Raw genomic sequence first — 18,263 nt, forward strand, 5'->3', positions numbered from 1 at the left:
CGGATGCCTCAAATGAGCATGTGAGAGCAGGGCACACAATCGACGGATATAAATTCACGTCATTCCTTCTTGCGCACGAGACTTTCCGCCGGTAACGAGACATTTACCCCTTTGTTTTGTGCAATTTTGTACCAAAGGAAGAAGGAAACGGCGAAGAAAAAAACGAGCGACTGCATGCCCCAAGAAAGGTATGAAAAATTGCACCGAAATGCTGTAATCATCCGAACGGAAGGCAGGCAACAGCATTAAGCCTAAGTACAGCAAAGACAGTGTGCGCACCATTGCGTTAAGCCAAAACGACATCAACATTACCCTAATGCCCTCTATAATGTACCTCCATCAAACCTCTACCATGCTGTAACCGAAGATCAAACCGACCACTTCCCCTCCGGATCAATGGCCAATATCTAATGCGCAAGCTTCTTATTGTGTCATTTCGTACGCAGGCGCCGCATGCGCTTTCCTGCTTTCTCGTGCGCACTTCCACGTGTGGCTCTGTTTAAAGCTCGATTTAAATGCCTCCAGGTGGCTTTTTGGAAGCACTTGTTTTGGGGAGATGATGTAATGAGATGAGCCGTAGCGTGGAAAGTTCTTTGTTGTTGTTTTTTCCAATGAAGACGAATGAGAAGTAGTTCAATTCTTACAGCGTACAAGAACGGCCTAGAGTCGATACCATTCCTGACGATATGACCACGTCATCTTTGCCAGAAACTCTTACACTCTATACCTCAATCTTGAAACCTACAATTGCTGTTCGATTTTCCATTACTAATGCTCCCCTCCGACGAACCGAAAGCTTTTCCGTTCGTTTGAAATGGAATGAAATTATAAGCGCGACCTACCTACAACAAATATCGCTTTGATGATGCACCGAACTCCATCGTCTCGGCCCAGACTAAGACCCAGCAAGTACGTATTAAGTGATCCCTTCGACCCTTTTAACCCGCCTTTTCTCGCCGCTGGAACCGTTACGACTTTTCGACTCACAACCGAAGAAAATGCTTTTTTGAATTCAAGACGCTCCATGCTTTTCCTTCCCTTCTTTCCTCCCCACGCTCTGTCTAATATTATCAGCACAATTATCAATTTGCGGTTATCTAATTATACCTAATGCCTAGTAGAAATTGGGCTCTCGGTTTGTACAAAACGACGCGGACAAGGCGGGAGGAAACGTAACGGTCCCCGGGCCGTGTCTGCCGCCGTAAGCCGTTATCGAAATGTTACGTTACGAATGATCAGGAGAGAAGCGTCTTTTGCGTGTTCGATGTGGGTTCGGCTATTGAATGGATGCATTCCCTTTTTGCCGATTGATTAAACGGTACCGGAGTGTGTGTCTGATCGGCTTGTGATTGCTGCACCGTGCGAGGGAAAACTGTGGCAGTAACGTACGTTTATGGTGCGAGGCTTTAAATGAAAAGCTTTCTTTTTTCTGTAAGTATCTGTGTGTGATTGTAGCCCGTTGTTTTCCGTCCGGCAGATTGCACAAATGAAAGAGTACGACAGTATTGTCAGTTATGTATGATCATCTTCTCCATCTCTTAAAAGCAACACTGTAAAGTATTCTAAGAAGAGGCCCGGTGTGGTTGTTCCTTTAAAAAAACACACACAGCATCAACAATTTGCGAGTGGAAACGCTGTTTATTGCTCCCACTGCTTCGGAACATCTCAACACAGATGAGGCAACGAAAAGAAAAAAAACAGCATTAAAAACCTGTTTATCTATTTGTTTATCCATCTACACACCGCCTAATGGGATACAATCCTGAAGCCGATGAGTGTTAATGTTTAATTTACTAACGGATTGGATTGTTTTGCTGAAGAAAACAGCATCCATCAAACGCCCTTTCTCAGCAGTCGATCTGAAGATGGCTATAACAAAAAAGCTCCCCTCATGCTGTTAAGTGGATTTTGGCTTTGGCGTGAAAAAAAGTACGAGAAAGTGCAAAAAAGCATACACAGAAAAACAGAGGGAAAACATAATTATCTAACAGCCACCCGCGGAACATTCGGGAGGGAATTCATAGAACCATTTAGCCCAAGGGATGGGTTGTAATGCCGAACGCGGAAGAAAAGCGCCATTTGGGGGGTTCGTCTTTCCTCCCTTGTTCCGTTATCCTTTGCGATGAAGTCATTCGGCGCAGATAAATCTCTTCTTCTCTTGCCACCCCGATTTGCCAAGGTCTTTGACTCATCAACGGATGTACGAATGCTGAGTGTGTATGTGGGGGGGCTGGAAGCTGTTCGTTGTCAGTTACTCATGTGATTATGACGAAAGGGATTACAAAATACCGTACACTGTGGCCTTGCGATCACCTTTCTAGCATTCGTCATAAAGGAACTGTGGAAAAAAGTTTCCTTAGAAAATTGAGTCACACCGATTGATTGCATTTTCCAACTCTACGTGAGCTTGAAATGAAACTTGTATCAATAATTTCACACCCGGAAACACCCCTATTTCCCTTTTTCATTCCCTATTCTATTAACCAATAATTTGCCATACCAAATCTTCCGGCTAAAAGAACGCCTAAAGTCGAATTTTTACCGGCCCGTTAGATCAACATCACGCGCAACCAACACCACGCAATCATAATCAAACAATCTCAAACCGTTCAAGTAGCGACCATTACACACCACCCCAGTTGTTTGGCCAGCCCAGCGAGAGAGAAAGAGAGCGGGGCTCAATCTTCTACACTTTCCCTTCGATCAATCATCCGCGATCGCGGCACGATAATAATGCCCAAGGGATGGTGTGGTGCAGCGTGGCACACAGGGATGAGCGGGGCAAGGGTAGCGATTAAAGAATTCTGACAGCGGGCAACCAAAACGAACATTACAGCATGATGGGCGGATGGGCTACGGGCGCTCACAGTGTCTGCCAGCAACCTGTCTTCTCTAGATCCATCCCTCAAGTATCGGGGACGACGAACACAGGGGAACGGAGGCATACAGAAGAAAGAGCCGCAAAAAAAGAACGAACCGAGAGAAGTGACGGAGAAAAACACGAGAAAAAGAGAGGGAGAGAGCGCACTCGCTACGAAAATACCGAGGGAAGAAAGCATAACCGCGGGCTTCAGCGAGCTCCACCGGCAGCAACCCCCATCGCTGCGGCACATTCGTACGTTGCTATTCGAACGAAACGGTCGTCGATCCGGCCGGTCGGTGTGTCTGCAGCAACAGACGCAGCACCAGTGTGTGCGTGTGCTTGTGTGAGAGAGTTAAAGACGTCGTGTGAAGACATCAACTGCATCCAAGCAGCGAAGCGAGGAGAGCTGACGTCGGAGTAGGCGACGCATTGCGCTACCAACCATCATCACCAACACACATACAAGCAAGTATTCCGCGCGGGGAGGGAAAAACTATGCAGCGTTTTCTGTGTGTACGTGCGTTTCCTATCTGTCTGTGTGAGTGTGTGCAACTGTGTATGGGTGTGTAGAAGCTTTTCGAAGGTTTCCCTGCCCGCCGTGTCTCGCAAGCAATTTCACCTGGCCGCTTCGACGGAGAGGTGAAAGATATTCAGGAAAGAAAGTGTAGCATCGTCATCTCACCAACAGAGCATGCGGGGGGTTGTGAATGAGAAAGAGAGAGAGAGAGAGAAATGGTGTGATGAACCAGTGAGTGAGTGAAAGAAAAGCAGCAGAAGAAAGTCGCTTTGCTTCGTCGTCGCCTGCAGCCGGCCACAATTTCTCGACACCGCGGTGAGAAGACGACGTGTCAGGTTGCGAATAACGATCGCACTCTCTGTATGTGATCGGAAAACTTCCGACCCGCGGGGAGGGTGAACAGTGGACCGGTGGAAACGGTGTAAAGTGTGAAAAGGCTTGGGAAAAGTCGGTGAAACTGGAAGGTGCGTACGTCAACCACCCGATAAGACCTCGGGAGAGGGTGTGGTGTATGTCTGTGTGTGCTAGGCTATCATGGCAAAGTGAAGCGGTTGAGGAGAGCAGTGGCTTCAAGTGAAATCGAAGGTGAAGGGGCTTACGGTGAACATCATCGGGGTGGGTAGTAGTAAAGAAAAAGTGACCCCGAAAGTTTTCACCGGCTGTGCTTCGTCGCGTTATCGGGAAAAAATAGAAACCTGTCGGATAATAAAGTGGACGCCGTTAGGGAGGGGGAAATACCTTGTTCCCTTCTTGGAATCATCCCTTTAATAGTGTTTTTATTATTTTCAGTTTAGTGTATGTCAACTAACTAAGTTAAAAAAAACAAGTGTCTAATTGAAACAGCATCGAGTGGTGCAGTGATTTACCAGCAAGAAAGCGTGAAAGTGAATGGCGGCAGCAGCTGCAGTGATTTGTGCAAAGAATTTATGAGTGAAAGAAGAAACGAAAGCCCAAGTTTATGCCATTGCCGCTGTACACGCGCGTTGCATTGAAAAGTGAACGTGCTAGCAATTGGGTGCGAAATAATTCCCGCAGCAGAATAATTCCAACTCTCAGCAGGAACCAACGGGCAGGAAAGTGAGTGAGAAGCAGAAGAAAAGAAAAAAAAGTTATATTCCAGGTTCGTCGCTTGTGCGTTGTGTGCGCTCCGCACCGCACAAGTCTTTCGTTGTTTGGAGGAGCTAAATCTTGCTCCGCGCACAAGGCAAAACAGGAACGGAAAGAGGAGGCAGAGAGCGAGAAAAGAATCTGGAAGTAAAAGTGAAACGCGCGTCCGGACGTGCGCACACACACACACATAGTGCGCACAACGCGAGCTGAGAGGTTCTCTCTTTCTGCACGCAAAGGGCCGCTCGTCCAGCGAGGAATTCCAACGTTCGATCGATCCCGCAGCCGTCCCACTCACGCTCACACACACACACACACTTGTACGTGTCGCGGACAGCGGACAGCATCCCGTCAGCGGCGCGTCCCTTCACATCATTAAGCACGTCCCGCAGGGTGCGTGGAGGAACGATCATTTATTATTGGAAAAGAACAGGTACGTTCAGCGTTGTTTCGTTCGGCGGTTGGGTTCGTCGCCTTGTTCGACGCAAGAGAAATGCTTTCGTTTTATAGGTCAGTAAACGAACCGCCTCCAGGCTGGGCTTGTCAGATAAGAGAGCGAGAAAGAGGATGCCAAAAGGGGGAGCAGGGTTAAGATAGCAGGGAATCTCCTCAACTCTCACACCCATCACGATCACCCTTCGATCGCCCGGTGTACGAACTCTCTCATATGGACGCATGGTGCGTATGGGGTGGCTTCACCCCTGCGGAGGGATTTTGTCCGTCGTATTTCTTTTACCCCTTTGTAATTTCAATGGGTGCTGTAAGGGTGTGTGTGTCCCACGGGCTGCTATTGTATGGGTTCAGAGGATCGCAGCTCTTTTATTACGAGCCGTACCGCCGGCAAAGGATCTCCCCTCTCAGCCAGCCATCGTATCGAGCTCAGAGCTTTGGAATGTGAAAACGAGCTTTGTGGCGTGTGTTTTGATCGCGCACACACACACACACACCCGCCCTCTGCTGTGCACGGACATTCAAGTACCATTTATCTCGCCCTCTCTCGTTCACAATGTTTTGGATTCATCTTCTCCCACCGAGAGACAAGAAAAAGGTGTGGATGGGCTGAGCGATTATACACAATATAAATAAAAAAAAATGCGGTTGGAAAAGAAAACGATTAAGCCTGACCTTACCGATCCATGGAAGAGGCGACGCTTTCGGGCCGACATTGTACCTACTGACATTGACACAGGAAAAGACTCACGATGAGACTCACGTTAAGCTTTCTTTCGGTAAGCATTGATTTGGGGTTTCGGCTTTTGATGTTGATCATCAAATATACGATCATGGGTATGAGATATGCATTTTAAACTCAAAGTGATATAACTTATGCTCATAGGTTCTTAATTGTTTACCGATTGCTGAGTGTCATTTAGCTAACAATTCAAGCTTAGATATTGCATGTCGCTTTTCTCACTCACCCTCACCTCTAACTTTTCTAAAAGCCTCTTTGCAAAACCCCCCTTTTGCTGCACTTCTCTCCCTGTCTCTCTCTCCTCTCGTCACCGTTCTTCGGCACGCTGTCATCGAGAGCTTTTATTTTCATTTTACGCCAACAGCATTTCGCAAACACACTCATCGTCAGTCCACTGTTCCTGTTCGCTTTTTATGTTTTTACTGTGTTTCTTTCGCGCTGTGCTTCACCGTACTTCACACAAAACCCTTCCCTTCTCACATTGCCTTATTTGTTTGCCCTTTTGCTACTGTCTTTAAAACACTTTTCACTCCATCCGTGCGAATCTTGAGACGCGTAAACGGGTACCAAATTCGTTACTGCCTGCTTTTCATTTGCCCATTTGGCGAGAGCTTTAAAGTTTTATTTTATAATTTAATTATCTTTTCCTGTTTATTGTACTATGGTGTTTCGCCATTTTTTCTGTCGTGTAATTTGGCAAATAGTTTCGCAAATTTGCGCTCCCGGTTGGGTCGAATTAATTCGTTTCTATGCCTATTGCTGTTTTGTTGCCATTGTCTTGCAGTATAGCGTCTTGTGACTCTCTCGCGATCGTGCACTGCCCGTGTTTTACACACCATTAAAAAGAGACAGAAAACCCTCCGGCGCATATGTGTCCGGGACCAACACTTACACACACACACACACACACATACATACACCGCCTCATGCTCTGGTGGATTCGTCGTTCGAATGGTGAAAGATTTTGTTGTTGTCTTCTCCGAGGCGCTTTTTTACACGCCAGTCGGATCTTGCTGCGAGATCACTCCACGATCGCCCGTCACTCTCCACAATCACCCCTGCAGAAAGAGAGAAGGGGAGAGGCAGTGGATGGAAACTTTCTACTGCACCCCGTACCACTCCATCACTTCCCTCCTTCTCTTTCTTCGCGTAGTGGATGGAGGCAGGGTTTGTTTCACCTTTGCATCACATTGCGCTCATGATGCTCGTCAATGTCGTCCCGCACACGCCGTTGCGTTGCGTAGTCGCGAAAGTGTATTGCGGAGGCGCACCAGCACTCACAACAACAAGCAACTGAACCATTCCATTCGCGCCTCCTCTCATGTAGAGCAGAGCAACCTCGAGTAGTAAAAAAGCAGAGCTGAACTGGAATGAACCGAGCGGCAGTCGAATGTTTGTAATAGCTTTAAATTAATCTGTGCTCAACCCGCGGACGTTCGACTACTGCTGCTCCCGTACTGCCCGGCAGAGTGAGGCCGCTTTCTTTGGCTCCTTATACGGAGGGATAGTATCTTCCTTTTACGGACACGATCAATCGACTGCGCGATCGACTTAAAGGTACACGCGTGCGTCTCGCTCGTCCAATTAATCATTCAAGCTTCGTCAGGGGAATGAGAACCCCCACGCTAACCCCCCCAAATGATTTCCATTGTTAGAATACCTCAGCCAGCACAAATAGTTTTGGAATCGGTCCTTAGCGTCGTTTTTTCTGCTCGTTTGCCGCATAATGACGATTAACGGTGAGCATACTATCAGCCACTAGAATCGTGAAGAACTTCGGAGTTAGGCGTTAATCCTCCGCCGCACACGCCTAACAAGATGGATGGCTGGTGCTTTTCGGTACACTTATCACGCACAAATCAGACATAGAGTTCCCGAAACCTTCGCCCGTTGTACGGATTAACGGGAGCGTTGTGTTCGCTGGCGTGCTCTTTGATATTCGAACGAACAACAAACTGTGTTCCGTTAAACCGTTCATTGTTTTTCGGAGTTTGGATTGAAGCTGTGATCCTCAATCATGCCCTATCTCAAGTGCCATCGTTTTGACATAACAAAAACACTTGTTTTTGTTTGGGAAATAGGAAAAAAACCCAGTTCAAATATGATAAGTAGTACACGAACTGGAAGTGGAAAGAAGGTCTAATCTGGGTGAAACATATTTCAGTCCTCACACTTGACATGGAAAACAGTGGTCCAGGATGGTCGTTGCTGTTTTTTTGCACCAGGAAGTGGTTTGGCCTTCATCCGGGCCCGGATTCCAAATCAGGAAAACCTTGGAAGAGGTCAAGCGCATGCGAAGCGCAGGAGGAAAACAGGAAATCTAAACGAAACGACTCCGTCTCCTGTCACCAGCAGCAGTAGCAGCAGCAGCAGCAGGAACCGGTACTGACTCGGAGGAATCGTTCCAAAGGGGGTTTCCTCTCCATACACACACGGAGATGGCGTAAAGCCTGGCCATTAAAGTAGCACTGATAGCGGTACACGAACTCCCGGCAACGACTCTCGGTCGCCGGCCAATCGAAACGGCACAAACCTTGGCCTCTCGCTTATTTCTTCTGTTGGGGTTGTACGTTTAACTTGAAGCCCCTGTAGAGAAGAGCAAATAAGTGCACGAAAACAAAAAAAAAAACAAACCCAGCAAAAGCTGTGGAAAAAAGCGACACGTAAAAAGCATATAAAAAAGTGAAATACCGTACCGTCGTCGTGTGGCAAGTGGCCAATGCCTTCTGTCTCTCTCGCTGTCTCTCTCTATTACTTGATTTTGACAGTTTTCTTTCTCCACCACACTCATACACACACGTACGCGTGGCCGCAGGTGTAATGTGCACAGGAGATGTATGATTATTGGGGCGAAATTCTTCGTGCTTGAAGGAGTTGCAGTTTGTGTTTTTTTTTGTATCGCGGCCTACTACTGTGTGGTCACTACTACTTTCGCTCCGGTTGGCCGTCTGCTGTGACCCGTAACAACGCCACTATGAGACCGTGCAATGTGGATGTGTGAGTTGGAGAAAAGCCCAAAAAAAACCCAGCCTAAGAAAAAAAAAACAGCTGTGACTGATACAGTTCATTAATTTCGCTTTTGCGGCTAGTGGCGAGTTTCTACGTTTTAGATTATTAACAAGTCATTTGACCGTGCTTAAGAACACCCAAGTCTCTTAACAAGCTTGCTGGGCTCGATCATTAGATTTTAACGGCCTGCTACTCCCCGCTTAGATGATTATCTCACCTCACTTCTTAGCATTTTTGTGCGAGTTTATTGCACACGTGTCATAAAACCATTTCTACCATTTCTTTCGCGCCACCCTCGACGATGGCCGCAGAAAGAAAGTGCAATAAAAGTGTGCGCTTTGCGAAGGATAAACTGGAACTCCACACCGCGCTTTTAAGGTCAATGGCCATATTTTATGAGTCCCAGACCGCCTCTCCATCCCTGCACGGATTCCAATCCAAATCGATAAGCGCTACAAATAATTAATATATTTTAGCACACTGTTCCGGACGACCGGACCCCGGGCCCCTTTCGATTTTACGTTCCCAAACCGCTCCCCCGGGCCAAAAGGAAAGATCGAATGAGAAATGTCATCTCCGGAAAAACCTGTTTCACGCCGCAGAACATTTATATTGCTCCGGTTATTATTTTTGCACGCGGTTTCCCCTTCAACTGGCGGATCATTCTTTTTGGTGAAATCGAAATGCGAAATTTTGAGCAAGAAAAACCCCGAAACTTTCACTCTAGCTGGAAATGCAAAACTAAAACAAATGTCTGGCAAATGGCAAAGTCCCTGAGCCCTGAGCGTTGCAGCAACAACTGGTGGTACGCGATTGGCTTATTGCAGCAGTTTGTTCACACAACGCAACAGCCCTCGCCGAAGGTAGCAGCATAGATGCATTCGGTTAGCCTCGATAGCGTACGGTTGCCCGCAACCGTTGGTGCAAACACAATTGTCGTCGCCGCTGGATCCGGTTTAGTTCCCTCCAAGTGAACTCCAGAGCACACCATCAGGGCGGGCAGGAGAGGGGGGTACACGTTTGATAAAAACACAATTTTACGCATGCCAGTCACACATGGCAGTGGCCCAAGAAACCAGCGACGGCGCCGTGTATGCTCACCGAATTTGCATTTCGTAACATGCGCCACCCACGGTCCTCCCCCTTCTATTGCTCTTTCTCCTGCTGCCGCTCATAGCAAAAAACGGGGTTGAGTTGCTCACAATGCTTTAAACAATGCCGAATGTGTCGAAATATCATCGTCATCGTCGTCGTCGTCGACCCGGACACGCACGCTGACGCTCGGTCTCTGACGCAAGCCTTTCTTGCAAGCTCCCCTCGGGTACCCGCTCTTTCTTTGCTTCATCACAATATACAAGCTGCAATAAGTTAGTCATCGGGAAAGTACCGCCACGCAACAGCAGCACGAGAAGGCCGTTGTAATTTTTGCCCGCCGAACCAACCATCCCTCGAAGGGAAAAAGAGTAAGCCAGATCCCGGACTTTGAGTTCCACCAGCCCTTCTTTCTCCCTGCACAGGGACTGGGACTGACTCCATCCGCAAATGCAAAACAACACACTCCAATACCGTACGAAACGTGCTCGGAAATGTTGCAACCAACCAACAGAAAAGCGTAGCAAAATCTCCTTTCGCTCGCTCGAGTTCGAGTTATCCGAGCAAAGCAAAAACCAGCAAAACTCTGAGCTGAAAGCTCAACCCAGCTCACTGGGTAATGAGTTCCGGGTGAGTAGGGAAAAAGAAGATATTCAATTAACGGGGGTTTGTTGCTGTTGCTGCGGCTGCTGCTGCTTCTCCCCCTCGGGGTGCTTTAGAGGGGCGCAAACAGAGCACGGCCAACGACCACGGTGCGATCTTTGCTTTGTGGAGCTGGTGGAGCGCAATCGTGGGACGCAGATAACGCGTGTGGGGTTGAGGAGTTTAGTGCCGAAAAGCGTATAAAATTTCCACCTATCTCTGTTTCTCGCCCTTCCCGTGCAGATCATTGTGGTAAGATTAAGGTCATGGACTTAAAACTAAAGCCTTAATAATGTAATTAACTCCATAATGCAACATCCCCAAGCGCAAGCGAGGAAACAAACGCTTCATCTGCGGGAGGAAAAACTTCCCGTACACCATCGATCGATCGCTTTCCAAAGGCGTTCGATCGATGATCGATCTGTTGTTGTTTTTTCCTTCCTCTTTACAGCACCCATCGTAAGAAAGTAAGAGTAAATTAAGCTTGAAGTCAGGTAACCTTTTTTTGGGGGGTGAACCACGGTTAAGGAAATTGATCGTTTGGGTTGATCGATCAGCACGATCACACCGCCGGGTTCGTCGCTTGTCGTTACTGCACCGCTTCTTTCTCGACTGAATGGTGTTTGAAATTCGAGTGGCAATGCGCGGGAGTGGTGCCTCAAGTTGCAGAGGGTTACTCAACATGCACGGAAAGTGAAACTAAATGCGCAGCGCCAAATTCATAGCCCCGGGGAGAGGGTGTTAGTCACACAAACACAGCTCCAAATTGAAACCCGGGACGTTGATTGCTATTTCCGGAGGATGAGGAGAAACGGACGACGTGTTTTCAAGTACAGTTTCGAAAGGTGTGCTTTCCGAGGGGCGTAAGAGAGTAACAGCCGTATGATGTTATGTAAATAATGGGAGCAGACGTTATTAATATTTCAATCGTGCTACGAAGCAGCGTACATGAAATTATTAAAACATTTCCTATTGACATTTTGATTTGCATGCATTTTAACGTTATTTTCTAAGCATCAGTGATCGCTGATCGTTGGTACACTGAACTACATTTAATGCAATTTTGCGTTACGGTGATTGAATTACTTCAACCTGTGAAATAATAATTCTTCGGGAAATTTGAAACCTCTTTCTCTTAAATTGAAACGCTTCCCTCACACGATCAACACGACGCACACACACCACGGTGATAGCCAACGACGGGAGGGAACGAAAAAGAAACGGTTTCTTGCCTTGTTTACGGCTCAATTGGATTGAAATCTCGTCTTACGTTCCCTTCCATTTCCATTTCCTATTCCCTGGCTGGCCCGCATTATCGGACGGAACAACCAACCAGCCCGAGTCCACGCCAGACCACCATTCCGCAAACAACAACAGCAACAATTTAGCCTTATTTTCCTCGCCGCACGCGCCCGTGGCCCGTGGCTCATGGTGATGCACTGTTATTTGAACTATTTCATGACCGGAATATCATCGATCGGTCGAACGGTCAGCCGGCGATCGCTCGGGCCCGATGCTGAGTTATGAGTTCCGCGCTATTATGGATGCACCGCGGGATTTCCGGTCATCGGCACTTCCATCGATCGTTTGTGTGTGTGTGTGTGTGTGTGTGTGTGTATACACATTTGCATCGACACATTTTTCCGAGGAGTAAGCAAATTGAAGCCCGTTTCTGGATCACCAAAAACCGCGTGCGAGTGCAATGAAGAAAAACGAAACGAAGCTTTTCCAAACCATTCCCATGTGCGGTGGGTGGTGGGAGGAGCGGCACAATTGGATGGAAAATGCGCCCAGGCCATTCCTCGCCCCACTCACTCACGAAGTTCGAAAATGCCGAGCAAAAAGCAAACGGAGAGAAAACGCACTGGAATTGAGTTTTTTAGCACAGCTCGCCCTCCGAATGCTGCGCCAAACGCAGGAACAGGTTGCATTTGCTGGTTGCGCAGTCGTTATCTACCCCGGATCGCGTGCGGCGGGCGAAAAGTGGAAAAAACAATTTTGCTCTCTCCCGCCGAACGTTTGTGTGGCGGGTTTTGTTTTGGGGTCAGCCGCCATGATTTGCGTTCCTGGGAGCTAGCTAGTGTGTGAGAGCATACGAGAGGCGAGATGTTTACATTGCGCGCGCACGCGTGTGTCCGCAATTCGCATGCCTCACGATCGTATGATCCAGATATGATCCCGAGAGGCAGCGGCAGCAGCATTAGAAGGATTATGGAGGTTATTTGTGAGTGGTCGGCTTAATTTTATCGAGTGTAATAACTAGCGCCTTATCAAGGGGCGGGAGAGGGAAAGAGATTAAAAGTAATTCTAATCCCGTAACTGCTCGCCTACATCCCACGTTTTCAAACTTGTTTGCAGAAAATGCGGCCAATTGGGATTAAAAAGAGTGGCCCAGTTTAAACACACATGAAACTTATCTATTTATGGCAATGTTTTTTCTCCACTTTCTGGCAGATTCTTGCTCCATCCCGAAACAATCCTACGCGAATGTACTGCGCCGGGAAAAGATGAGCGTCGAAAGAGCGCAGCAGCTCAACACGGCAGCAGCAACAGCAGCATCAACACCATCCTCATCTAGTAGCTATTGCGGTGTCTTACATTTCCCAGCAACCAAGCGGAAATAGGCTCTCATCTAGTAGGCCGCAACAAAAGGACGGAAAGAACGAACGTCTTCTCGACGACGAAGGGAGGACGAATCTAATTTTAAGTAAGAAGCGTCCCACAGAATCCAGCAGCAATCATGCCAGCAAAACGACACACTCGCTGGGATGGTCCCACAAGAGACACACAACAGATGGCGTACATCTACCGACTGATAGCAGCCATGCTGGTCGGCCTCTGCCTAAGTGCGGTGGCGACGACGGCAAGCACCTTTCCAAAGCAATCCCCTAGCTGTAACTCCCCACAAGACTGCACCACCACCGCCACCACCGACGCGTTGGCCGGCAAATCGAAACGATCGGCCATCATGAACGAGCTTACACCGCGATCGGCCAGCGGCGACCGAAGCCTGCTCGCCGTCTCCTTCGACAGCAACAGCAATAGTGTGCTGGAGGCCACCGGTCCGTCCGGCCGCAACGGCAAGGATCTGCTCGACGAGTCCTACCAGCGCACCAAGGAGCTGGCCATGAACATATCGAACGTGCAGCGAGCAGTGCTTGCCTCCCAGCAGAACCGTCCGCCCGTGTTTCGAGTGCCGGGACCGGCACCACCACAATCGCAAGGCAGCCGGCAGAATCCGAACCCGGACATACAAGACATCATCACCGGGATTGTGAAGCTGCTGAATGGTAATGTGAATGTGCACGCGAATCCTCAGCCCACTAGGCGCCATTCGGCCTCACGCATCAACAACCGAGGACCTCCGCGTATATCCGAAGCTCAACCACTGCCGAACGAGTACGAAGGAGAGCTAGGTGCACCGACCTCCTCGCGACCTTTGCTCCAACCGGACCAGCAAGGCCAGCAGCAACCTTCGGGCCCTCCACAATCGGGCCCACGGCCAGACGGTCATCCTATAAGGCCCTTCCTCACCGGAGTTCCCATTCCGGAGCAAATTGTGCCGTCCATGCAGCAAACATACCGACCTGGATTTGTGTCACAGAACAGACCGCCCTGGCAGAGACCGAAACCGCGACCACCGATATCTCCCAATCGACGACCTATTCCACCGTACAAACCGTATCCAACGAGTCTCGACTATCGACCGGACAGCGGGCCCAACACGGGTCCGATTGCTATTCCTACCAACAACGACGGTGGCAATGCGATCGACAACGTAACGGAGAAGGTCATTGAGGATCCACCGTACGAGGCTCCAACGAGTGGTGGTGGCAACTATCCCACAACGACACAGCAGGGCAACACGGGGGAAGTAGATCCAGAGCAGGAGTACACGACTACAACGAGCACATCAACCACGACGTCGGAAAGCGATCAACAGCAACCAATAACTGGTCCACCGAAGCGAAAATCCACTCCGAAACCGACGCCACCGACCGAGGTACAGTACACGATCGAGTCGGCAACGAGTGCGGCCAGCGTGATGCCTGCGACCGGTCCGAACGGGGAGGTGTACGATCCGGAAGTAGTGCCCAGCGTGTTCGAGATCAACTCGATCGAGTATCTCCCATCGAGCGGTGTGCTAGAACCGACCCCCTCGACGACCGATGGCATCATTGCGACGTCCAGCACTGCTGGAATTGAACCCTCGAATGGCGGAGATCATTCGCCAACGATCACTCCAACGCCCACCCTGGTGTTGACGAGTGAAACGATCAAGACAACGACAACGACCACAACAACGACGACAACAACGACGACTACAACGACGAGTCCTGCTGGTTTGCCACACAGCACGACTTCGGACGTGATTGCACCATCGAAAGCCTCGCCCGAGCCGGCCAAAACTTCCGACTATCGGTTCCAACCACGCCCCGGACTGGTGCTGGACGATCCGGACTTTAAGCCGGGAGGCGGTGCTGCCGCCGCTGGTCCTGGCAATAGTAATGCGATTCGTACGCAAAACCTGCCCCCATTCGCTAACCGGCCCGAGATCTACACCGCTCCACCGCCGGGAGCAGGATCGGGCGCACCCGGTGGACGGCCGCCGAACTATGGCGAGATCTTCGACGTGACACTGTCCGCCATCCAGGGTCCTGGGTCGGGTGGGTCCGGATCACAGCAGACGATCAAAATCAATCCGTATTACAACCGAGGACAGCCGGGTGGTGGTGCTGGTGGTGGACCGGGAGGCGAGGCAAGCATCATCCTAACAGGCACCGGCACCGATGGGTTCGTTTCGATCGATGGTAAACGATCGTACATCGATCTGTTCGGCACGGAAACGCAACGAAAAACGCAGATCCAACCCACTGCTACCCGCCCCGTTGGTCCGATTGCAGCGACGGAGCGGCCAAAGCCACCGAAGATCGGTCCAACGCCACCGGCACTGCAGCCCGGCATCATCGGCACGGGATACGCTGTGCCGGAAACGGAATCCCCCGTACATGCCGGCCCGATCGGATCGAATCAAAAGCCTCCCTCGGGTGGTGGAGCGGCAGGCGGATCGGTTCATCGTGCTCCCTCCGTACATCAGAGTCGTCCGAAGTATCCGGGCGCGATCGGACTACCACCGGTGCGTATCGACACGTGCATCGTTGGGGATGATTCTACGTGCGATCAGGCACAGAATGAACGATGCAAGACGGAAAATGGCGTTTCGAGTTGTCACTGCCGGCCCGGGTACGCAAGACGCAAGCACCGAGAACCTTGTCGACGCATCGTGTCCTTGGCACTGTCGATGCGCGTGGACAAGATCTACGAGCGGCGGATCCATTGGGACGTGTCGTTGGCGGATCGAAGCAGCGAGAAGTATCAGCAGCTAAGCTACGAAGCGATCCGAGCGGTAAGTGATCTCCCCCAAGTGTGGCCTTTCCTTCACTTTCTAACCCAACTGCCTCTCTCTCGCCGCTCCTCTAGATGGACTCTGCCATGTCAATGACGCCGTTCTCGGACGAATTCCTGGAGGCACGCATCAACGGCATCTACACGGTCAATCCGTCCAGTGGGTCTGCCGCCTCCGGTGCCTCTTCCGGTGCCGTCTTTGTCAACTACACCGTCAATTTGGACGAAAATGCGGAAACACTGCGACCCGCGCTTCGGTCGGACATTCAGCGCCATCTGCTGGGGGTGATCCATCGGCGGAACAACAATATCGGCAACTCGGCCCTGTACGTCGAGGCACCGACCGGGGCCGTCTCGAGCGTACAGGACGTGGATGAGTGTACGTCGGACGAGCTGAACGATTGTGACGAGGAAGCGCACTGTACCAACCTGTTCGGTACGTTCCGGTGCGAGTGTAACGTCGGCTTCCGGGATCCGTGGGCCGACCAGCCGCAGCGAGCGGGGCGAGAGTGTCTGTCCTGTCCGGAGTCGTACTGCACGAACCGGGGCACCTGTAGCTACGACAATGCGAACAATCGACAGGTTTGCAAGTGTCTTGGCAGTTACTACGGGACGCAGTGTGAGATCGATGGGGAGGTGCTGGGTGTCGCTGTTGGTGCCTCGGTGGCCGCCGTCATCATCATTGTGCTGACGCTTATCTGTCTCGTTATGTGGAGGTAAGGAGGAAGCTGGCAATCCCAATGGTTTGAGCGCATTTTAACGGGAACTCCTCTCTCTCTCTCTCTTTCCAACAGCCGGAAGTGGCAGCGAGAGCACAAAAATGCAATGGGCAGCCCCGTGTTTGGGTATCTGGGCAATGGGCAGGTGAAGACACCGGTCATGGGACAGGCACCGTACCAGGTGACGCTAGAGGATCGCATGCGGTGGGCGCAGATTGCGGACGTAATGGCTCAAGCGAATCATTACGCGGTAAGCTACATCGATGTACGCAACCAGAGGCGCAGTTACGCGGAAGGGCACTAACCTTACTTTCCCCTTTGCTTTCTTACCAGGCTGAGCCCGTTGCAGGACGTCCATCGTCGGCCATGTATGGCTATCCCAATCTACAGACGATCGGTAGCATGAACACGCTGTCGCTACACGGAACCTTACCCATGCACACCGGCACCTTACCGCCAGTTCCGTTGCCAAGGTAACACAGATGGCGTAGTGATGATGTGTGTACTGAGCTGTCATTCACTGAACACTTTCCTCTCCACAGAACCCTTGGACTGAACCGAAATGGCATGCGAACGTTGGAAAACTCGAGCTCCAGCGAGGAGGAGGACCGGGCCGATCTGCTCGGCCGCAACTTCAATGTCCCCCGGCCAAAGAGCCGTAGCAATGCGAGCGTTACGGTGAGTTTCTGATTTCCTCCCCCCTTCTTTACCCATCTAAATCCCCTTCTCCTTTGCAGTCCGGCATCTACTACGACGTGGATTACGCACCGACGGGAGCGGAGCAGCTGTACGGTGGGGGCAGCACACTGGGCGGCACGATAGGACTGGGCGGGCAGATGGGCGGCGGTGGCGTCGGCGGAGGTGGAATGGGTGCTGGTGGCACAACGAAATCGCAAAGCAGCATACCAATGAGCACCTACACCTCTTCCGGCCGGCCATTACAATCGACGTACTACAAGTGAAGCTGAGCGAAGCGATCATTTTCCGTTTCTTCTATTTTGTTTTTGGCCACAAACACGCACACATACACGAGAGACGGAATATGGGCACCGCGGGTCGATCTCGTTGTGATAAATTTGATTGATTTCGGAACTGATCGCGAGTCGATGGGAGGGGGTAAGGTCGGAAAAAGGATCATTAGCCCCGGTCTCCCGGCGAGACGGACTGTAGACGTTGAGGAGCATGAGAGAAAGAGAGAGAGATGAATTGCGTGTGAAAAAGTGTACATATAGTGCAAGGAAAGCAAGGAACAAGTTCTGTTAGTCTGATGTTAGGCGTAGGCGTAGCTTTAAGTGCAGGTATTAAATTTAGTTGTAGCGCGAAAGGCATTCTGTATTTAACACAAATCAACACAAACACGTGAGAGTATGCAGTAAGTAGTAGTTGAGTGTAAATGATAAAAAAAAACAACACAAAATAGGCATCGCCCGTATTCCGGCCCTGATTCAGTTGGACCGCTGATCGGAACAGAGAGGCAACAGTTACAGTAACAGACAAAAAACAATAAATGAATATAAACAATCTTGTGTTAATGCTTCTCGCTTACCGCTTCATTCATCAATCCGAACGTGTTCTTATCACACCCGAACTCACTACCACTCCGAAAACACGACACGATATCACACAGGCAGCATTTTGAAAAATGGCGCCAAGCAGCAACGCGGACACTACGGAGACGCTTTCGATTGACTTTTTTCGCACTCTTTCTCTCTCTTT

The 18,263-nt window shown here is 50.1% G+C and overlaps 1 protein-coding gene across 2 annotated transcripts; it reads left to right on the forward strand.

Annotated features, from left to right (window-relative positions):
* The first annotated feature begins 4,182 nt into the window (after positions 1-4,182).
* LOC1269612 (mucin-5AC) lies at positions 4,183-18,082 on the forward strand. 2 transcript variants are annotated; one of them, XM_061646079.1, is made up of 7 exons: positions 4,183-4,920; positions 12,877-15,829; positions 15,904-16,544; positions 16,623-16,812; positions 16,881-17,020; positions 17,090-17,225; positions 17,285-18,082. In XM_061646079.1, exons 2-7 carry the CDS (start codon positions 13,163-13,165, stop codon positions 17,507-17,509), a joined length of 3,999 nt encoding a protein of 1,332 aa, XP_061502063.1. In that variant the 5' UTR covers positions 4,183-4,920; positions 12,877-13,162; the 3' UTR covers positions 17,510-18,082. The 2 variants fall into 2 exon arrangements, with proteins under 2 accessions (XP_061502063.1, XP_061502064.1); XM_061646080.1 differs by having other exon boundaries at positions 16,623-16,797.
* The last annotated feature ends 181 nt before the right edge of the window (positions 18,083-18,263 follow it).

The sequence above is a fragment of the Anopheles gambiae genome, chromosome 2 (genome assembly GCF_943734735.2).
Source record: "Anopheles gambiae chromosome 2, idAnoGambNW_F1_1, whole genome shotgun sequence".
NCBI lineage: Eukaryota > Metazoa > Arthropoda > Insecta > Diptera > Culicidae > Anopheles > Anopheles gambiae.

Bases quoted from the DNA above. Each gene is read 5' to 3' on its own strand.
- LOC1269612 (XM_061646079.1), top strand. From the start codon at position 13,163: ATGCCAGCAAAACGACACACTCGCTGGGATGGTCCCACAAGAGACACA. The intron at 16,545-16,622 runs GTAAGGAGGAAG...TCTTTCCAACAG, and splicing joins ATCTGTCTCGTTATGTGGAG to CCGGAAGTGGCAGCGAGAGC. The intron at 17,021-17,089 runs GTAACACAGATG...TCCTCTCCACAG, and splicing joins CCGCCAGTTCCGTTGCCAAG to AACCCTTGGACTGAACCGAA.